The sequence below is a fragment of the Oncorhynchus clarkii genome, chromosome 17 (assembly GCF_045791955.1).
Source record: "Oncorhynchus clarkii lewisi isolate Uvic-CL-2024 chromosome 17, UVic_Ocla_1.0, whole genome shotgun sequence".
NCBI classification, from domain to species: domain Eukaryota; kingdom Metazoa; phylum Chordata; class Actinopteri; order Salmoniformes; family Salmonidae; genus Oncorhynchus; species Oncorhynchus clarkii.
In genome coordinates, this window is record NC_092163.1 from 52,089,479 (window position 1) to 52,113,125 (window position 23,647).

The 23,647-nt window shown below is 41.9% G+C and overlaps 1 protein-coding gene across 2 annotated transcripts in view; it reads right to left on the reverse strand.

The window, feature by feature from the left end:
• LOC139371081 (FYVE, RhoGEF and PH domain containing 5b) overlaps positions 1–22,556 on the reverse strand; it is a 60,516-nt gene extending 37,960 nt beyond the window's left edge. Inside the window, exons 1-6 of one of the 2 annotated variants that reach the window (XM_071111133.1) lie at positions 22,302–22,556; positions 12,671–15,449; positions 6,567–6,720; positions 6,423–6,481; positions 6,213–6,243; positions 2,456–2,607 (exon numbers count right to left, since the gene is read on the reverse strand). In XM_071111133.1, the coding sequence (XP_070967234.1) occupies positions 2,456–2,607; positions 6,213–6,243; positions 6,423–6,481; positions 6,567–6,720; positions 12,671–15,449; positions 22,302–22,356 (3,230 nt within the window). In that variant the 5' untranslated portion in view covers positions 22,357–22,556. The remainder of the gene's footprint in view (positions 1–2,455; positions 2,608–6,212; positions 6,244–6,422; positions 6,482–6,566; positions 6,721–12,670; positions 15,450–22,301) is intronic. The other variant, XM_071111132.1, reaches the window with a different exon arrangement.
• Between the last annotated feature and the right edge of the window lie 1,091 nt (positions 22,557–23,647).

A 23,647-nucleotide genomic window follows, 5' to 3' on the forward strand; every position in this document is an offset into this window, starting at 1 on the left:
GAAGTGATATAATGTCTCAATATAGTTCCTTAAGACTTAGATAAACTTAAATAAGTGGAATTTAATTTGTGGTTTAATTTTGGTAGATGTTATTTCCAATAATATTTAAGGGTGCCATTAATTGTGAAACCTTGATTTGGAGGACATAGATTTTTAATTAAATCAATCAATTATTTTGGTTGATTCCATTGAAACATTAATAAAGTATCGTATTTCTCACATGTTGGTATTTTGAGTTTATCTCTATAATTATATTGTTTATATTTGTTTAACTTCTTTGGGGTAGGGGGCAGTATTGGGTAGCTTGGATGAAAAACGAGCCCAAATTAAGCTGCCTGCTACTCAGCCGTAAAAGCTAGAATATGCATATAATTAGTAAATTCGGATAGAAAACACTCCTGAAGTTACTAAAACTGTTTGAATGATGTCTGTGATTATAACAGAACTCATATGGCAGGCAAAAACCTGAGTAAAAATCCAACCCGGACGTGGGAAATCTGAGGTTTGTAGTTTTTGAACTCAGCCCCTATTGAAGAGACCGTGGGATATTAGTTATGTTTAACTTCCCAAGGCTTCCACTAGATGTCAACAGTATTTAGAAACCGTTTTGAGGATTCTACTATAAAGGAAGGCATTGAGTGAGTGGTCTGGCAGAGTGCCACAGCCTCGGTCTGGCGCGCTCACGTGAAAGGTAGCTACGTTCCATTTAATTTGTACAGACAAAGGAATTGTCCGGTTGAAGCATTAATTAAGTTTTATGTTAAAAACATCCTAAAGATTGATTCCATACTTAGTTTGGCATGTTTCTACGGGCTGTAACGGAACATTTTGAACTTTTCGTCCGACGTTCGGCGCGACCTGAACGCGCTTTTGGATTTGTTTACCAAATGCCCTAACAAAAGAAGATATTTGGACATAACTGATGGACATTATCGAACAAATCAAACATTTATGGTGGAACTGGGATTCCTGGGAGTGCATTCTGATGAAGATCATCAAAGGTAAGTGAATATTTAAAATGCTATTTCTGAATAATGTTGACTACCCAATATGGCGGGTATCTTTTTGGCTGCTTTGTTGTCTAAAGGCTGTACTCAGATTATTGCATGGTTTGCTTTCTCCGTAAAGTTAAAAATAAATCTGACACAGCGGTTGCATTAAGGAGAAATTTATCTAAAGTTCCATGTATAATAGTCGTATCTTGTTATCGTATCAATGTTAATTATGAGTTTTTCTGTAATTTGATGGGGCTCTAAGTGTCATGTTCTGACCTTAGTTCCTTTTTTATGTCTTTATGTTAGGTTAGTCAGGGCGTGAGTTGGGGTGGGTAGTCTATGTTCTTTTTTCTAGGTTGTTATATTTCTATGTGTTTGGCCTAGTATGGTTCTCAATCAGAGGCAGGTGTCGTTCGTTGTCTCTGATTGAGAATCATACTTAGGTAGCCTGTTTTCCCCATTTTGGTTGTGGGTGTTTAATTTCTGTTTAGTGTCTGTTCACCTGGCAGAACTGTTTCGTTTCTCTTCGTTATTATTTTGTGTAGTGTTCAGTTTGTTCAATTAAAACATGACGAACACTTACCACGCTGAATTTTGGTCCTCCTCTCCTTCCACCAATGAGAAGCGTTACACTAAGCTAAATCACCGCATGTTTTAGAACTACTGAACGTAACGCGCCAATGCAAACTCTGATTTTTTTATATAAATATTAACTTTATCAAACAAAACATACATGTATTGTGTAACATGAAGTCCTATGAGTGTCATCTGATGAAGATCATCAAAGGTTAGTGATTCATTTTATCTCTATTTCTGCTTTTTGTGACTCCTCTCTTTGGCTGGAAAATGGCTGTATTTTTCTGTGGCTTGGTGGTGACCTAACATAATCTTTTGTGGTGATTTCACTGTAAATCCTTTTTGAAATCAGACACTGGCTGGATTAATGAGAATTGTATCTTTAAAATGGTGTAAGATACTTGTATGCTTGAGGAATTTTAATTATGAGATTTTTTTTGTTTTGAATTTGGCGCCCTGCACTTTCACTGGCTGTTGCGGGAACCCCAGTCCTAGACAGGTTAAGCATTATTTGTGCATTGCCAGTCAGGGGTGCCAGTAATTTTGTAGCCCACTGTGTATATATATATATATATATATATATATATATATATATATATATATATATACTGTATTCTATACTATCTACTGTATCTTAGTCTATGCCGCTCTGACATTGCTCATCCATATATGTATATACTCTTAATTCCATTACTTTACTTAGATTTGTGTGTATTAGGTATTTGTTGCAAAATTGTTAGATATTACTTGTAAGATATTGCTGCACTGTCGGAACTAAAAGCCAAAGCATTTTGCTACATCTGCAATAACATCTGCTGAACACATGTATGTGAGCAATACAATTTGATTTGATTTGTGTGTATGGTGTGCAGTCAATGTCTCACCACTGTCGGATGCGATTCTCTAACTCGGTGAGGATTCTGCGGTGCAGAGTGTAAACATCGGGCAGCTCGTTGAGGATCTCTCTCAGCCGCTCCTCCTCCAGCACAGGATCCCCCTCATCCCCTACTGCAGCCCCCACCGCCTCCCTGAAGTCCTGACACAGAGACAAAGATGATTTCACCATATGGGTTATTAATAAACTGTACATGATACACACTCAACGTATGAATTCAACAAGTGCTTCCAGTCCTGGCTGGACGACTCCTCCATTCACATAACTAAAATGATAACTTCCAATTCAGTGAGCATTCTGTCTGTCTGTGTTATGATGTCTATTTTTAGACTGACTATAAATGACTGCATGAAGTAGCCAGTTAGCATATAATGTACAGAGCACAGAACATTAGATTATCTCCATACGCCATGAGAAGTAAGTAGGATTTCTACAGTATGTTTACCAGCTTCCCTATGTACAGTATAGTACAGCACCCTGTCAATGACTGGGAGAGGGGCATTACCACATTCTGTGATGGAATTTTCATTACATCTTACAATTACGTCTCATTGATCACAACAATTGTTCTCAACCAGTATTTTAGAAATAATACAGTGTAAAATTGCTGTGTCATTCCATTAACCACGTTGGAATGTTGAATCAGTCCCAAGGCAAGAGCTGACCCACTTTTTAAAGCGCCATACCAATCCAAGCCTGGTTTCTCAGGAAAGAGGTGACAGACAAGGCCTTGTGATGTAATGCAGCGAGAAGTGAACCGAGATGAACTTTGACCACAGAAGGGTTGCCTTCCCTTGCCTTCTCTCTGAAATGTGCAATGAACCACTTACTCTCCCCCAAAATAGGATAGGCTTCTCTGCTGCTGAAAACACTTCTACACAGCTAATGCAGACAGTGCTGTTCTCCAGTCTGTAGGTACCCCTCCATTACATAATTCAAAGCCATCCCAATGATTCTATCTTGTCTGAGTGATTCACACGATTTGACGTCACCACAGACAATTTTTTTTATGTCTGCCAAGATCTGAACATGCTTTTGCTTGTGTACCTATTACTGTACCAACCATATCACTTTATACAACGGATGGGTCTAATCCTATCATTGAAGAACCAGATAAAACATTTTAGCAGACATGTCATATGAGGGTGGTGGACATTAATAGATATGGGAGAGTCATAGTATGAATACATAGTTATTGTATACATAGTTATTGTATACATTACATATATAGAATGTGTGAACATGTAGGCTGAGAAAACATTTAATATATGAACACACATGAAGCAAGTACTTTGTACTTTGAGGTGTTATGCCTTTTTAGGGCTTTTAGGCTCCAACTCCTCTCCTAATGTACCAAAAGTCTGTGGGTTATGTCATTGTAAATACATTGGAGAAAGACTGCCACTTAAACACTGTGTTCAATGTCATGATTGTCCTGTGAGGATTCAAATGGGTCAGATCAGCTTGGCAATGGATGACAGTAACCAGTCCTTCTCTCACCCACAAAAGAGGGGGGGAGGGAACTGGGCCAGTTTGACAGCTCACACTCTGTCATAAATTAAAGGAGAGGAGATCCAGATAGATCTCCCTCCAAAATCCACCAAGGAATGTGCTTTGTTAACAGACTTTTTCCCACTAAACAATATTTCTAACAAAAGAACGTGGGGAATGGTCAGAGATGATCTATAGAAAACTAATGTCAAATTGTTATGTATTTTGTCATGTTATTCAAAAGGTTATAAAGGAAATACTGCAACTTAAATTATATACACTACATGTATGAAGTCTCCATACTTAACGTTGTATAAGAAATATGAAAAATTATGAAAATACTTCTGTTAAGATAGGAATGTGATTTTAGGAGCCATAAGATAATTTGTCTCCTAAATCTTTGAATAGCATGTAGCCACACCCTGAGTGAGGTCAGAGAGCGTGTCAGCCAGACGGAGCCATCCCCTTCAGCCAGAGTGCATAAAATGATTGGTGGAGAAATTAACAGTAGACCAGGATATGTGAAGTGGTAGTTAAACTTTTGAAATGGTTGGAACTTTGAACCTCAACACGAGGTGAAGAAAATAAACTCACCTCCCAGACCAGAAAGGTGTGTATAGAGCTGCAGCTCACGTCCAGAGTGGTTTGAACCTTGAATATCAACACCCGGAAGCGGAGAGAAGCTCACCTTCCAAACAATCACTGGTACGGCTGATTAGCCATCCTACCATCCTACTACTCTTGTCAAATCATTGTATCCTACTACTCTCATCGCCAATGGGAACTGTCTACACAGCTGGCTACCCTATCTTCCATGGAGCATCTGCCAGAGTGAACAACAGTAGAAGATGGGAAAGGGGAGACCACTTTCGGACAATCAGAGCTATACAAGCGTGTCGCTGAAAGGCCAACAACCTTGCTGGGGAGGGCGGGTTCTGACAGTGATAAACGGTGAGCGAAGGCATACACACATAAATACGTTCATGATTTCTAATTCTAAAGAGGTGGCGGTTCTTGTGCAAAGTACACGATTACTGTGAGAATAGTTTCTAAAATGTATAAATGATGTGTCTCACTTTCTTTTTCTCTCTCTCTCCCTCTCCATGTTGTTTTGTAAAAAGCCACCATATTGTGTCAGTCCACTAGGGACCTTTTTCTCATGTATTGAGTGTGTAAGTTTATTCTGTGTTATTATTTAGTTAGCTATAAAATAAATAATTAAACCAATTTGTGTAGTATTGAATTCATAAGTAAGGCTGGGATTTTTGCAGATCCAAGAAGGTTATGACTGTTCAGAATGACGATATGATAAGAGGTTATCATTAATACTGCTTTATGGATGTGATAGGTAAAGACCTTTAGAGTTTAAATCGGGAGATGGTAACTCTTTAAACAACTTCTCTCATGGTGCCCCAAATTCCTAATGAGTTAATTGTTACATTATTAATTTAATCGGGTAACAATTAAACATAGTTGATTCGATAAATAAAAGTAATCAGATTAATGAAAGTAAAGTCACATTAGTTTGTAATACCTTCAAAATTGAATTAAAGTACAGTGGTTGGTGGGGCTCTACTTGGGGAAAGTGGTTCACAGAGAGACAAAAGTGAGATGAGTGGAGGCACCACACATACTTCAGGGAAGTGTCTGATGCCCTCTCAGCCACCTTCACCCTCAGATAGAGCCCCATCTCCACTCTCACCAATGACCACCATTGGCTATAATGGCAAACAAGGAATAATAATGACTCGACACCCTCTCCTAATTTGTCCAGAACTCTTATTCATTTTACAGCAGGTTTGCAAGTCACAAAAATAAATACAAGTACATTGTATTATAGATACATCCTTCCTTCCCTCTCTCCCAAGCCAAGATTCCAACTGTTATCTATTCACAACAACCCACATCTATGACGGTGAAATGCCTGTTTACTGTTCTATCTGAGAAATCACTGCACATCCACTGTCCCATCAGCCCAGCCAGGCAATTCATAAACTTCATCTCCACTGTAAAAAGCATCTAGACATTATTTCCCCTTGCTTCTAGCCTAGCATTGGGATTGCAAGAGAGGGGATTGGTATAAACCTTGTTATCTGCCTCTCCGATCCATCTCCTGTATCTTTCTCCTACCAACTCATAACTCAACGCCCAATGACAGGGAGCTTTCCTGGAGCAGAGTTTGCTACATGAAGGTGAGAGGAAATCTAATCCATCTAGAAATACATGTCTGGTTCAGAGACGTCTTCATTACCTACCTCCTGGAGAAGCTTGAGGGCTTTCACATGTCTGCAGAGAGAGAATTGAGGCACTGTCAGGTTTACATGTGCAGATGAATGTAAAAATGCATTCATTTACAGGTTATTAAGGTGAAACAACAAGGTGAAAAGGACACAACAATGTTACAGAGTAAAAGAGTTACAATGATGCTGATTAGTAGTGTTATATGTGATACTCAGGTCACTCACAATCTCTCAGTGTCCACCAGCTCTTTGGCAATGTAGAAGGCTCTGGATCGACCGTCGGTCTGTAAAGAACAACATTATCAGTAACAAATCTCTAAGGAATTGCAAACATAATACAATAACAATATCTTGGTTTTGAAAACTTACCCGTCTGTCATATGTGTTATCTGCTCCTCCCTCCTCCTCCTCAGAGGTTTGTTCTTTGTCCTCCTCCTCCACTGTCCCGCCCCCAGCCTCAACCTCTGACCCGCCAGGTGAACCAACAGCTATGGCGCACACGGTGTAGGCTTCTGTATAGGCACTGAGAGGACAGGACCAGATGAGAGCATCCGTATAGAGATGTAGGATCTTAATTTGATCACCCTGTTGCAGGTGAACTTTCCTACATGTAAAACATGTAGTGTATTTGAGGTTAAAAAAAGGCTTCTGAAGTTTGTAATTTCCACTCTAAATTTCAGACTTGATTTTCTCTTACGAAAAATGTATCGTCAGTTATAATACACATAATAATCCACATTTCCCGTTGCTGCAGGATTATTTTCCTGCTGTAGCAATCTGGCTCAAATTAAGATCCTACTGTAGTGTAGTTCACACATACATGTCAACTAATACACATTCAAACATTAAAATATGTATGTTAACAAACACACACACCATACAGTGACAGTTTTGTCAGTGCAGTTTTCTGAAATCTGGCAAATGATGAGGGTGAGCCAGTGAAGGAAGGAAGGAGAGGAGAGAGAGGAGAGACAATAAACCCATCAAATATATTACTAAACCAAAGGACATTTACAGAGAGGCATTATGAAGCTGTAACTCATCTGATGGGCAGTGGATCTAATTCATAAAATCCCAAACTCTGATCATTAGCAAGATAAAAATAAAAAAACAACATAAAAAACATCCTGAGATGAATATGAAGGTGGGAGACAGAGTGAGACAGCTTGTCTTCAGCTAGGATCCATTTTCAAACCAACACAGAGAGGGCTGGTAACGCTTTTTTATAGGAAATGAAGAGGAACATGTCTGATCAATGGAAAGGAGGATTAATCAACCCCAGAGTGATCTCTCATAGGTCACGGTGTCAGGCCTTCTGCCATGATGAATGGCTAATACAACTCAATGTTTCTCAGGGAAACAAATTAAAAACCATTTGTTCAGGAAGAGAACAATGACATTGTTAGAGACATTTTTCAAGATTCTATCTGCCCATTCCAATGTACAGTATGGCATTTCCATCAGGAATGTCTTCATCTACAGACCACAACATGAAGTATTATCTTTATACAGCATTGACAGTACATTTACACTGAGTGTACAAAACATAAGGACTCCCTGCTATTTCCATTACATTGACTGACCAGGTGAATCCAGGTGAAAGCTATGATCCCTTATTGATGTCACTTGTTAAATCCACTTCAATCAGTGTAGATGAAGGGATCAGACAGGTTAAAGAAGGATTTTGAAGCCTTGAGACAATTGAGACACGGATTGTGTATATGTGCCATTCAGAGGGTGAATGGGCAAGACTGTTGTAATAATAGCAGGTTATATGGAGGAACATCAGACATATGGAGAGCGACAACGTGATATTATGGGAAGAGATGAGAGGTCTTTTTAGTGTGGGGAAAGACCACCAATAAACCTAGAGTGCCTCCAGCGGCACAGCCATACCCAGGCCATGGACCAGCATCAATGGGATGGGATGCAGTTAATAGTGGTGTCCTCGACTAAATCGGAACAAAGGTACCGATTGAATCAGTTCCCAGTTTTCAGCTTCCAAATCATTTCCAACCAAAAACACATCTTAATCTCTGCATGTTACAACTTTGTCCCTTAACCATGGAAATAGCATCCGGTCTCTGCAGCCTCTGTGCTATAATGTTTTATTACAGCCAAAGAACAAATCTACAGTGGCGAATTACAAAAGGGGATAACAAATTATACTTCCCCGCTTCCCCAGGCTCTTTGTGAGCTTATTTGTTTGACCTGCTGATAGTGGAAGGGTGAGTATCCACTGGTCAGTGACCTCAAATATACTGAAGGACTTGGTTTCTCGGATAGTAATTATTCTAGTGGCGAAATTAGTAAAGATACCTGTAAAGAAGGCTGGAGTAACAAATAATTGTGCCTCAGTATGTTAAGTGAGATCCACTGTAGATTATTTCACATTGAAAATCACAGTAGCAGGGGGGTTTAGAAACCATCACACCTACTCAATGCTATCACAAGAGGTGTACCCGGCGCTTGACTGTTTCTGCGTTCAACACCACAAACAAGTCAAGACCTGTATGTACTGTAAAGCCCTTTAAAGTCCTCCACCCCTTCTCCGGCATTTCCCGTAAACAGAGAAATGGACGCTCAAAGGCAGGACACTTCCTCCCCAGGGATGACCTGACAATGACCTCACAGGCCCCACACCCAGGCCTTCCTGTAGCCAACACCTAGCCTATGGGCAGGGCTCCTGACCACTGCTGACCAACCTCTAGCCAACACCTACAGGCAGAGCCCCTGACCACTGTTGACCAACCTCAAGTTTCAAATTCAAGTTTTATTAGTGGTATGTATGGGATACACATGGTTTACACCGTCCAAAGAAATGCTTACTTGCTGGTTCCTTCTCGATAAATGCAACAACAATAAGAAATAATAAAAAATAAGAATACGAACATACAGTAAACGGCTCAGTAAAATATAATAAACATTTTAGCATATGTACAAATATAGGAACATTTACACATGTTTTGGGGAAGGAGAAATTAGGGGGGCAAGTGTTTCAATTGTGCAGTATTTAGCAATCATAATAATATTCTGGTAGCAGCAGTTGTGATGTGTATGTAGCGTGTGTGTGTGTGTGTGTGTGTGTGAGTGAGAGTACATGTGTGGTCAGCCCAGTTCAAGTGTTCAGCAGTCTGATGGCTTGTAGATATAAACGTTCTCTGAGCCTGTTGGTATCAGACCTCATGCTCTGATATCATCAGCCCGATGGTAAGGGAGTGAACAGCTCGTGGCTGGGGTGTGTGGTGTACTTGACGATGCTGCAGGCTTTCCTCGGGCACCGTTTGGAGTAGATGTCCTGGATGGGTGGGAGCACGGTCCATGTACTGGGCAGTCTTCACCAACCGCTAGAGGCCCTTGCTGTCGTGGACGGAGCAATTCCTGTACTAGGCCGTGATGCAACTGGTCAGGAGGACACTCTCAATGGTGCAGCAGTAGTATTTGGAGAGGAATTATTCAGCCACCTTAGGAAGTAGAGATGCTGTTGCGCCCTCTTGACAAGTGTGGTGGTGTTGTTGGTCCATGTCAAGTCCTCGGGGAACAGAACAGAAAACTGTAAAATAACAAATTATTTGAGGAACAGAACCCGAACCAAAAATGTAAATATTATGTTCTGTTTGATTTTTTTTTTTAAAGCATGGGAACCGATTATCAACGTACTTTCACGTTTTTTTATAGTCCCGCAAAAGTAGCTTTATTTTTATTCAAACCTGTGTAGAACATTATTTTGCCAGTCTACCATAAATAACTGATTGGTGGAGGGCTGCAGAGATGGTTGTCCTTCTGGAAGTTTCTTCCATCTCCACAAAGGAGCTCTGTCAGAGTGACCATCGGGTTCTTGGTCACCTCCCTGACCAAGGTCCTTCTCCCCCGATTGCTCAGTTTGGCTGGACGACCAGCTGTAGGAAGAGTCTTGGTGGTTCCAAACTTCTTCAATTTAAGAATGATGGAGGCCACTGTTTGTTGGGGACCTTCAATGCTGCAGAAATGTTTTGGTGCCCTTCCACAGATCTGTGCCTCGACACAATCCTCTCTGAGTTCTACGGAAAATTCCTTCGACCTCATGGCTTTGTTTTTGCTCTGACATGACCTGTCAACTGTGGGACCTTATATAGACAGGTGTGTGCCTTTCCAAATCATGTCCAATCAATTGAATTTATCACAGGTGGACTCCAATCAAGTTGTAGAAACATCTCAATGATGATCAATGGAAACAGGATGCACCTGAGCTCAATTTTGAGTCTCATAGGAAAGGGTCTGAATACTTATGTAAATAAGGTATTTTTGTTTTTTATATTTAAAACATTTGCTAAAATAAAAAAGTTACTGTTTTCGCTTGGTTATTATGGGGAATTGTGTGTAGATTGCTGAAGGGAAAAAAACAACTTAATCCATTTTAGAATTAGGCTGTAATGTAACAAAATGTGGAAATGTCAAGGGGCCTGAATACTTTCTGAAGGACATAAAAAAACCTTTTTTTTAAAACCAGGAAATCAGCTCCAAGTGATTTTAATATAAGAAATCTGTTCCAAAGTATTCCCACGCATAATAAAGGGGCAAGAGGTGACCGTATACAAATGTAAGCAAGGTTTGAAATGATTATGTTTTAGTCAAACATTATATTCGGCTTCTTGCGGTCAATTTGCAGTCTACAAATTATTTGTCATTATGGTCCGGCCCCCCGACCATCCACTCAAGAAAAAATCGGACTGTGGCTGAATCTAGTCGATGATCCCTGTCCTACTGTCACGTTCTGACCTTTATTTCCTTTGTTTTGTCATTATTTAGTATGGTCAGGGCGTGAGTTGGGGTGGGCAGTCTATGTTTGTTTTTCTATGATTTGGGTATTTCTATGTTTCGGCCTAGTATGGTTCTCAATCAGAGGCAGGTGTCATTAGTTGTCTCTGATTGAGAATCATACTTAGGTAGCCTGGGTTTCACTGTGTGTTTGTGGCACCAGATAGGACTGTTTTGGTTTTTTCACGTTTCTTGTTTTGTAGAGTGTTGTACTTTCATCTTTATTAAAGATGCACAAAACTAACCACGCTGCATTTTGGTCCGCCTCTCTTTCCCCAGAAGAAAACCGTTACACCTACAGTGTTAGTTACACCTTGGTGTTAGGGACTCAACACTCTTGGGGTGTTAGTTTATCAACACTGAAAGTGTTAGTTTAACACTATTTCGGTGGGTCATATTATACACACTAAAAAAGTGTTCAATTGAACAATGTGGGTATTAACATTTGCAGTGCACCAATATGTCACCTTAATGCTGGGGTGTCAAACTAATTTTGCACCAGGGGCCGCATCCGGTCTTCAACGAGGTCCAGAGGGCTGCACTGATTTTTGGACACTGTCAATAAACTGTATGACAGCTGGACACTGTCAAGAAACTGTATGAATATAGGTCCATTATAATTTCTACACAGTTTCCATTTGGTTTTAGTCATTTTTAAGTATATTGATTTTTTTACTCAAACCACCTGCAGGCCGGATTGGACCCCCTTGAGGACCGGATCGCATGTTTGACACCCCTGCGTTAATGTGAACTGAACATCTTTTGGATGCTTGTGATGCAACAACATGCAACAGCATCACCAATTCAGAGGATTGAGAGTCCTGTGTATCAAAACACCCTCGTGTTTAACTCCCATACACCTCCAGAATAGTAAACATGGCTACTATACTGCATTGCTGAGGGCAACACATCATAGAGCTAACAGAATACTGAGATTGCATCTCCCAATCTTCTTTCTGATTACCTGCCTGGAAGGAAGAGTGATGAGTCCAAAATGTTCTGAAAATTAATCATCCGGGGAGGTCTGTATAATACCTTAGGTAGCTATCCAAAGCAAACTATGACCTGCCAAAATAAATTGATATATGCATTCCTCAATGATGAACTAATTCCTACTGTATGTGACTGAACCTGTAAGCACAACTTCCAAGCAGTCTCCACCAGTCCTGCGGCCCCACGGTCTCCTTTATGTCATGTGCAATATGATGACTATAATGCTTAATGATGATTATAGGGATAGGGTTGTGTGTGTGTGTGTGTGTGTGTGTGTGTGTGTGTGTGTGTGTGTGTGTGTGTGTGTGTGTGTGTGTGTGTGTGTGTGTGTGTGTGTGTGTGTGTGACTGACCACTATGTGGTCAAGACAGCAAGGGACCCTCCCTTAGGAACAGTTCTAAATCCCTTATCCCTAGGGATAACACACACAACGGGGACACAGTAATCAAAAAGACTAGTGCTCTGTATAAGAGGTGGCAGGGATCACTAATATTAAAACCGGGAGCATCTATCTACTTCAGTGGTTCACTCTCATACAGTACACACATAACCCACCACACATTAAAAAATGAATGTTACAAGTGTGTTGTATGTTACATGCATATTACAAGTGTGTTACCAGTGCAAACTATACACCTTGAGATCTAAGGCAGATGTAAAAGTTAACTCATATTTACCCATACCTTTCAGGCTCTTGCTCAGGCGACTGAGCTTTTCTCTCAAACCCAGGGAAGCTACTCATATCCACGTAACCATCAGTGTCATTGGCAGAGGACAGCACCCGACTCGTGTGGTCAAAGAACTCTGCAAAGGTCCCAGGTCGTACAGGCCTCCGGGAAGGGATCTGGATGTTCTCATAGTCGGAGCTGAGGGTCTGGGCAGGGATATTCTCGTAGTCTGACATGTCAGTGTTGGGAAAGGAGATGGAGCGGGGCTTGGTCAGAGGGAGGGGGGTGTAGGGGGCGCGGGAGCGGTCCTCAAAGGACTCCACCCGTGCCACACTGCGGTTGAGGAAGGCCACGGAACCCCCTTTTCTCTTCCCATCCTTATAGAACAGAAAGGTGGAGGGGGAGTCCGGAGAGCGCTGGGGCTTACTGACCATCCGGGACTTAAGTTGCGGGGAGCTGCCTGTGCTGCGCCTCTCTAAATCAAGGACCCTGGCAGGGCCGTGGTGGCTGGACTCAGGGGAGGACCTGGAGGAGGACACATTGACGTCCACCAGCAGCTTGCTCTCTGTCTTCCTCCTGAACTTCAGCATCAGGAAGCGCTTGAAGGAGGACTTCTTCTTTTTCTGCCTGTCTGGGGAGTCCCCCTCGATGAACAGGGATGGAGAGCTCTTGGTGATGGGCTTCTTGGTGATGTATGCTAGCTCAAAGGGAGGAGGGATGTCCACCATTGAAGTAGGGGTGGACAGGCCGCTGGAGGGCAGGGGACTTTGCTGGGTGAAGCTTCCAGAAGAGCCCATAACACAGGGCAGGGAGAGGCTGTCCTCCCTCCTTTCCCCTGGGGAACTCTGGCCCTCCCTGTACACACACAGGGGCAGGTCCCGTCCCTCCATGGAGAAGGAGCGGGGGTACAGGAGAAAGCGATGTTGTTTGGATGAGCTCTTGGCCCAGGTTGAGTTTAACATGGGACTGCTGCTCAGCGCGGGTCCGCTCCGGTCCAATTCCACCTCGCAGTAGTTCTGAAGGTGGAACTCGGAGCCCGCCTCCTCAGGAACCGTATCAGGCACGTAACCAGGCACTTTCCCTGACAACGACCGGGACCTGGTCACAATGGATTTTCTGTCAAAAGGCAGGAAATTCTCCCCCTCTGAGTCCAGGCCTGCCTCTTCGTAGACATGCTCATCACTAAGGTTACCTTCTATGTCGGTTGTCTCATCCAGGTAGGGAATGATGTGGCCCTCAAGGTCCTCCTCATCCCTGAACACATCAGAGTCATCTGGGGAGCGCAGCTGGCTGTCAGAGAAAGATGAGGCCTGGGAGGTGTCTGTGTCCGCTGGCACAGAGATGGACACCAGCCTGAAACGGGGCTGGTTGTTACTCTGGTTCAAGAAAGCCTCCACCCTCTGGACTACAGGCATCCTTCTCTGACATGAACCTGTCATGTTCTCCCTGTCGTCATCATCGTCGTCATCGTCATCTCCTATCTCGACGTAGTCCTCAGAAGAGACACACTCAATATGACCCATGTCCTCACACAGGGAGTCATCGTCACCTATGGCTGCGTACTCACTGGGCTCCGTGGTCTCTGTTGTGACCAGCGAAGATTCTTCCGGTGTGCTCTCACTCTCTGCTGATCCGTCACCTTTGCCCTCTGCAGGGCTCTGCTCTGGATCCACAATGTCCTCAGTTGAGATGTAGTAGGGTTCCAGGCTAGGGTCAACTGCTTCCTCCTCTGTGTTGAAAAGTTGTTTTGCTTTATGTTTGCTGTGTTGGCGCTCACCCTCTTCCATACTGTACTGAACAGTCATGGGCTCTTCATCAATTATGGAATATGGTTGATACCTTTGTGCTCTCTCCTCTGAGGGACCAATGACATCATATCCAAAGTCCTCCTGTAGGACATTGGTAGGACTACCAGGGTAAGGTGAGGATTCCTCTACTTCCCCTTCATCCTCCTCCTTGAAGGATGAAGGCTCTTGGGTAACAAGGTCCTCCTCTACGTTGTCTTTGACGAGGAGATCTATGTGTTCCTCAGAGAGAGATTCTATTTCTGTATCTGCTGTGGTTTCAGCTGCTTCTTCTTCTGCTTCTTCTTCCTCTATTTGGTGCTCTTCCTCCACATTCTCCTTGTTTTCTTTCCCAGGCCAAGTTTCACAGAAGTAGCATGCTGCCTCCTCCTCCTCGATGCTGGTGATAGAGAAGCCATCTGTGTCGGCCAGCGCCTCGCCAGCATAGCAGCCCTCTGTGTCAATCTCATCAGTGATGTCCGTGTCGATTATCTCCACCGAGTCCCCTGAATAAATTGTGAATCCAGCATCACTGACCCCCAGTGTGTCCAGAGAATCCACCTCCTCTGCTTGAACATTGTCAGTTAACCTCCAGTCCTCCTCTTTCTCCTGAATCATCTCCTCCTCCTTCTCCGGTTCCATCTGCTCTTCATAACCATTCTCAGGATCGTTGACCCCTGAACTGAGAGAGTATGAGTCATACTGAGGTTCCACTGGCTCCTCCTCCTCTAGCCCCTTCCCTCCACTCAGACAGTCCTCTGGCTTGTTCTCCTCGTCCAGGTCCTCGTCTGAGGACAGCAGGTCCCCGTTGGTGCACCCCTCCTGGGCGTTGTTGCAGAGTAGGGAGGAGTCGCGCTCCTCAGGGTCATGTGGTACTGTGGGTTTGGGGGCGATGGGAGGTTTGGGGCCCCTGGCTAAGGAACAGGGCCGGGACATGAGGGGGGAAGGAAGCTTGAAGGTGAGGTGACTCACAAGTTTTGGTTTAGGAGCAAGAGGAGGCTTCTTAAAATCTGAAAACAAAACAAAAGACATCATCATGAGCTACTACTAGATATATCCAAACAAGATAATGGATTATTCAAAATTTACAGGGGGGGGAAATTGTGAGGTTAGCAGTCTGCACAAAAAACAAATGTTATCGTTAAACTCAAATTCTGATTAAACTGATTCCTAAAAAAACCCATTCTTTATGGATTTTGTTTTTTAAATGGTATTATATGTATTAATGATATTATGAATTTAAATGGAGGAGTTACGTCACATATGCAGTTAGTGAAAATATATGGGAATATCTCCTAAATCTAAACTTACAACCAATTGATTGATGATTGATGCCATATATTACACATACAAATTGGCTGAAAGGAACTGGCATAAATAGAAAAATATACCAGTTTCATCTGAGGACGCCAATGTTGACAGCTGTGCCATACAGGTTGCAATGTAAATAGGATATTTTTGATGTACCAATTCCATGGCACATGGTTTTGAACCGGTACAAAATAATACCCTTGACTCAACAATTACAGTTTTTTTTACAATTCCTGACATTTAATCCTAGTAATAATTCCCTGTCTTAGGTCAGTTAGGATCACCACTTAATTTTAAGAATGTGAAATGTCAGAATAATAGTAGAGAGAATGATTTATTGCAGCTTTTATTTCTTTCATCACATTCGGTAGCATTGCCTTTAATTGTTTAACTTGGGTCAAACGTTTCAGGTAGCCTTCCACAAGCTTCCCACAATAAGTTGGGTGAATTTTGGCACATTCCTCCTGACAGAGCTGGTGTACCTGAGTCAGATTTGTAGGCCTCCTTAATCAAACATGCTATTTCAGTTCTGCCCACACATTTTCTGAAGGTTTGATGTCAGGGCTTTGTGATGGCCACTCCAATACCTTGACTTTGTTGTCCTTAAGCCATTTTGCCACAACTTTGGAAGTATGTTTGGGGTCATTGTCCATTTGGAAGACCCATTTGCGACCAAGCTTTATCTTCCTGACTGATGTCTTGAGATGTTGCTTCAACATATCCACATAATTTCCCTTCCTCATGACGCCATCTATTTTGTGAAGTGCACCAGTTCCTCCTGCAGCAAAGCACCCCCACAACATGATTATGCCACCCCCCTGATTCACGGTTGGGATGGTGTTCTTTGGCTTGCAAGCATCCCCAAACATAACGTTCCTCCAAACATAACGATGGTCATTATGGCCAAACAGTTCTATTTTTGTTTCATCAGACCAGAGAACATTTCTCCAAAGTACGTAGTCTCCGTAGTCTGGCTTTTTATTGAGGTTTTGGAGCAGTGACTTCTTCCTTGCTGAACGGCCTTTCAGGTTTTGTCGATATAGGACTCGTTTTACTGTGGATGTAGATACTTTTGTACCTGTTTCCTCCAGCATCTTCACAAGGTCCTTTGCTGTTATTCTGGGATTGATTTGTACTTTTCCACCAAAGTATGTTCATCTCTAGGAGACAGAATGCATCATCTTCCTGAGCGGTATGACGGCTGCGTGTTCCCACGGTGTTTATACTTGTGTACTATTGTTTGTACAGATGAACATGGTACCTTCAGGCGTTTGGAAATTGCTCCCAAGGATGAACCAGACTTGTGAAGGTCAACCATTTTTTGGCTGATTTCTTTTGATTTTCCCATGATGTCAAGCAAAGAGGCACTATGTTTGAAGGTAGGCCTTGAAATACATCCACAGGTACACCTCCAATTGACTCAAATTAAGTCAATTAGCCTATCAGAAGCTTCTAAAGCCATGACATCATTTTATGGAATTTTCCAAGCTGTTTAAAGACACAGTCGACTTAGTGTATGTAAACTTCTGACCCACTGGATCTGTAATACAGTGAATTATAAGTGAAATAATCTGTCTGTAAACAATTGTTGGAAAAATGACTTGTGTCATGTACAAAGTAGATGTCCCAACCGACTTGCCAAAACTATAGTTTCTTAACAAGACATTTGTGGTGTGGTTGAAAAATTAGTTTTAATGACTCCAACCTAAGTGTATGTAAACTTCCGACTTTAAAGCGCACAATACACACAATGCCCCATAAAGATAAACTGTACGTATTGTGCATTAAATAACATATGCGCAGAACATAATCCGGATCCGTAACTTGAGAAAGAAGTTTCCAGAGGGGCTTCAAATGGGGGTTCCCTAAAGTCTACTGATTACAATGATAAACAATATGACATTCTGTATTTTGTCAATTTCAAGCAATGTGACAAGAAACCTTACTTAATTCCATGTACTTAGAATGTTGAAAATTTAACAATGGACATGAAACCATTCCAATAGAATTCTACCATTTTCAATAGGATGTATAGGACGTAATACTTAGGCTAAGATTACTTATTTTTCAAGCACTGTTCTAGTACGTGCTATCATTCTAATCCACAGATATCATACAGTTTTACGTTTATATTTTACCTTAAAGTACTCTTTTTATGCACTATGGTTTTTGAATTCTCTTACTTTGTAAACAACTTAAAGTTTTGGAAAATAAAACCCCTAATATTTTCACCCCTACATAGTTGTCTTTCATTGCCTCCTTGTTCATCCCCTTCATATGGCGGGAGCGGTGGGGTGGTCAGTAGAGGGCAATGAGTAGAGGTTAAAGGACTTTTTTTCTCTTAACCAAAAACCAAGATGACCAACAAAGGACAAGCCAGGGTGACGACCACTGAATATCCAGGAGAAGACTGTTGCAGGACTGTTTATAAAAGCAATAAGGCACCTCAGGGGTTGGTGGTACAGTGCCTTGCGAAAGTATTCGGCCCCCTTGAACTTTGGGACCTTTTGCCACATTTCAGGCTTCAAACATAAAGATATAAAACTGTATTTTTTTGTGAAGAATCAACAAACGCCACCTTTTGCTGCGATTACAGCTGTAAGTCGCTTGGGGTATGTCTCTATCAGTTTTGCACATCGAGAGACTGACATTTTTTCCCATTCCTCCTTGCAAAACAGCTCGAGCTCAGTGAGGTTGGATGGAGAGCATTTGTGAACAGCAGTTTTCAGTTCTTTCCACAGATTCTCGATTGGATTCAGGTCTGGACTTTGACTTGGCCATTCTAACACCTGGATATGTTTATTTTTGAACCATTCCATTGTAGATTTTGCTTTATGTTTTGGATCATTGTCTTGTTGGAAGACAAATCTCCGTCCCAGTCTCAGGTCTTTTGCAGACTCCATCAGGTTTTCTTCCAGAATGGTCCTGTATTTGGCTCCATCCATCTTCCCATCAATTTTAACCATCTTCCCTGTCCCTGCTGAAGAAAAGCAGGCCCAAACCATGATGCTGCCACCACCATGTTTGACTGTGGGGATGGTGTGTTCAGGGTGATGAGCTGTGTTGCTTTTACGCCAAACATAACGTCTTGCATTGTTGCCAAAAACTTCAATTTTGGTTTCATCTGACCAGAGCACCTTCTTCCACATGTTTGGTGTGTCTCCCAGGTGGCTTGTGGCAAACTTTAAACAACACTTTTCATGGATATCTTTAAGAAATGGCTTTCTTCTTGCCACTCTTCCATAAAGGCCAGATTTGTGCAATATACGACTGATTGTTGTTCTATGGACAGAGTCTCCCACCTCAGCTGTAGATCTCTGCAGTTCATCCAGAGTGATCATGGGCCTCTTGGCTGCATCTCTGATCAGTCTTCTCCTTGTATGAGCTGAAAGTTTAGAGGGACGGCCAGGTCTTGGTAGATTTGCAGTGGTCTGATACTCCTTCCATTTCAATATTATCGCTTGCACAGTGCTCCTTGGGATGTTTAAAGCTTGGGAAATCTTTTTGTATCCAAATCCGGCTTTAAACTTCTTCACAACAGTATCTCGGACCTGCCTGGTGTGTTCCTTGTTCTTCATGATGCTCTCTGCGCTTTTAACGGACCTCTGAGACTATCACAGTGCAGGTGCATTTATACGGAGACTTGATTACACACAGGTGGATTGTTTTTATCATCATTAGTCATTTAGGTCAACATTGGATCATTCAGAGATCCTCACTGAACTTCTGGAGAGAGTTTGCTGCACTGAAAGTAAAGGGGCTGAATAATTTTGCACGCCCAATTTTTCAGTTTTTGATTTGTTAAAAAAGTTTGAAATATCCAATAAATGTTGTTCCACTTCATGATTGTGTCCCACTTGTTGTTGATTCTTCACAAAAAAATACAGTTTTTTATCTTTATGTTTGAAGCCTGAAATGTGGCAAAAGGTCGCAAAGTTCAAGGGGGCCGAATACTTTCGCAAGGCACTGTATATGGCCATTATACCACAGCTAAGGGCTATATCCAGGCACTCCATGTTGCGCGTAAGAACAGCCTTTAGCCATGGTATATTGGCCATATACCACACCTCTGGCCTCATTGCTTAATTGTACAGCAGCTGATGAAACTAACACTGTAAAAGTGTAAAAAAATGTGATCAGTGGAATTTCCTGATAGTTGCTGGTTGAAAATACAATCTAGTATTAGAATGGACCAGAGACTACCAAAATAGAGCATGTTCGACAAAACAAAAATCTTAACCACCCCACACTGGCTTCCCAGATGCAAAAATACTTTTGTAGGATAGCCAGAGGCAAAGTCATTATCTGCCAGGTGATTGGCTGAGCCTTCTTGGGTGTGTGACATCACTCCGAGCCCTTACCAAAGCTAACAGTTTGCTTATCGTGGACACCAAACGACAACGCTAGCTAGACTTGGGAGCTCATGGGCACACGGGCTACAATAGTAAACTAGTTAAAGATGATAACACCATGGGAAACAATAATTGGCTAGTTTGTTTTCAGACAAATATGTTCAAGTCATAGTTAGTTTATCCACTGACCACCACATTTAGGATACCTAAATGACTTAAATGTAGCTAGCTAGCTCACTGGCCAGGCAGTAGCCATTACTATCCAATAAATTGTGGATTTCGTATTCTTTGATACATTTGGGATAACATCAAGCAACAGACAGTTTGTGTAAATGTAAAAATAAGGATTAGTGGACTCCTCTTATGAATGATCGAACAGTGAAACTAAAATAGATTGGTGAGGCTTTCATTTATTTCCCAATGAATTAAGCTGAAGGTAGGTTTCTCACGTCATTCGGTTCTTACTGTCTCAACCAATCACCCAAAATAACTTATGAATATTAATTACTTTGCTTCCGGCTATCCTACGAATGTAAATTTCGCTTCCCAGACTGCTTCCAATCATTAAAATGTTCCTTACTTAAAAGGGCAATCTGCAGTTGCTACATCCATTTTTGGTTTTCTAAATGAATTAATAAATGCCTCATAAGCTAAGTTCAACAGTCGTACCCCATCAGAACCCAAAATATAAGCTTGTTTTACTCCAAATGTTTGTAAACAAAGTAAATATAAACAAACACTGTATAGGCTCAAACATAGTTAAAACTATAATTTTCATTGCATGGATGTTCAGGCCTTCATCCATAGCTCAGTCTATGAATTTGAGAGTGGTTACATTTTTCCAGCCCCATCCCTCAGCTTTTAACCCGAAACAGGGGCAGAGAGGACCCTGCGTTATCATTTCAACTGCGGATTGTCCCCTTAAGGTATCTAGAATTAGTGTACCAAGTTTGATCATTTTATCACAAAATGCATGATTATTTCCTCTATCCGCTGGACTTGGGCACCTGGGAAGCGTATTGGCAGTGAACACTTTGCTTAGAGGGACACAAGTTAACACTAAAGGATTTACTAAAGGATTTCCCCAAGTCACTTTCTGCAACTCACCGGAGAGAAGCCCCTCTCATAGACTGTTTTTGCTCCTTTGAAGTTGTGAGTTTCAAGGGACAAAAAAACTAAAGACAAAATAAAACATTTGACAGCATAACTGGTCAAACAGGACACAGAAGGACATTACATAAGGACATTACATTACATTTATATGATCCAGGAGGCTGCTGGGGGAAGGACGGCTCATAATGGCTGGAACGAAGTAAATGGAATGGCATCATGGAAACGCATGGAAACCATGTGTTTGATGTATTTGAAACCATTCCACCAACTCCGCACCAGCCATTACCATGAGCCCGTCCTCCCCAATTCAGGTGCCACCAGCCTCCTGTGATAAGATCTCCTCAACATAACCTGAGGAAAACAGCACCCCTGGCTGTACCTTGAAGAACCAATCAGATTCTCAACAAAGCACCAATGTGACAAGCATCATACAGGCTTACTTAGTCCTTGTAAACTGTCCCCATAATTACAACAGAACAATGCCATTGAAAAACTTGTCAAAAATCTATAATGCGCATTATCAAAAGAATATCTGGTGTCTATAAATTCATAATCACTCATGTGTTTCGATATTAGATAAATCGATTATCCTATATATTAGATATATTTTTAGACCACCAACAGTCATTTCCCTTAACACTACATCATAGAAAGCCTAACTACTGCACTGTAGTTGTTCACAGTTTCAGATATAGACTAAAGACCTAGTGACTCTTTTCACACTTGGGATTTCAATGATTGAAATAATAAGATTGGAATTGCATTACCAGTTCTATATCTAAACAACAATTTGACCTCTATTTGGCTAGCCAACCACGCCTATAGGCTATCCCAGTCTGTGGCATTATGATCCCAGGTCTTGTCAACTTCCACAAATTGTAGGCAGCACAAGTCTGTCCCCCTCCCTTCACACAGAGTCCCTTTCCCGTTTTGTTATGGGTAGGACACATTCTTACAGTCCTTTTTTATCGGGATAAAACAACTCAGACAATGCAGCGTTTTATTATGAAATGAACAAATGTTGTCAAGACCTAGGGCCTATTTGATTAGAAGGCTACATTTGTTCAAATCGAAGTGCTCTCATACCTGTATCCATTTTCAGGAACCATCCGCGCGAGCATCCGAACCATTTATCGTTCATTAATCCTTGTGAGAAAGCAACATCTATATTCCAGACCACACGTATTCCGAGAAACAGAAAGGAAAGCTAATCAGAGACCAGAAAGGTAAAACAATAACCTCAGTTTTATGTCATTTTTATTGTGTCAAGTTACTTTCCAGCTGTAGCGGTCCTCGACTGGTGGCGCGTGCATATGTGGTGAGAGAGTCGCGACTGAACATATGCTGGAGACTGGGAACTGAGCGCAGGAGGAGTTCCCTGGCGTTTCCTGAGGAGGAACCCACTGGTCACAAACTGGTTGAATCAACGTTGTTTCAACGTAATTTGTCAACGTATTGTGACATGGAATCTACGTGGAAAATGCATTGGATATTAATGGCAACGGTTGTTTTGAGGGTGAAATCATGGTAACCTAATTTTAACATAGACAAACCTTGTATAAATTGTTGAATTTGTACCTTTAAAACAACATCAAATCTTTAACATTATATCCACAATCATAAAAATAAACAATAAATTGGACAGCACCTTCCACTGGAGAATGTATCTATGTGCAGCTCCACTTTGGTCTCCATCCAGGGTTTTAATCAATCCCTGTTTAGCTATGATATTACCAATGTGATATCATAAAAATTATTGTTGAGAGTTCTCCATCAGTCTTGGGGAGATAGTCAGCAGGTAGCTGACTAGTGGTGTATTCAGCAGCCTTATGGTCTGGGAGTAGAATCTAATCTAATCTATAATCTATTGGCCAGATTTACATTTTTTTCCCTATACTGCCTGCATCTGATTGATGCAAACAAGGAAAACAGGCCATGGCTTGGATGGCTCATCCCTACTATGGGGTCCCTGATGATCTTCTTGGCCTTCCTGCAACACCTGGTATTGTATTTGTCCTGGAGGGCAGGCAGTGTGCATCCAATGGTGCGTTTGGGTGAGCGTACCACCCTCTGTAGTGCCTTGCGGTCTGCAGCAGTGGAGTTGCTGTACCAGGTTGTGATGCAGCCCGACAGTATGCTCTCGATGGTGCTCCTGTAGAACACTGTGAAGGCCCTCAGGGACAGGCTGAATTTCTTCAGCATCCTGAGGTTGAATAGTTGCTGTCGTGCCTTCTTCACCACACTGTCCGTGTGTGAATGTGCTGAGCTTTGATTGGTTCTCTCAAACGTTTTCTGGTTTCCTGGGAGGTTAAGGCCTCACATTATTTGGATTTTGAAATGCAACAGTTGTATTGGAAGTGGTTGGCAATCGAGGGCTGTGTGTGGTTGTCTATGTGGGTGATTGAGTGAGAAAGACACAGAGCCGAACCAAT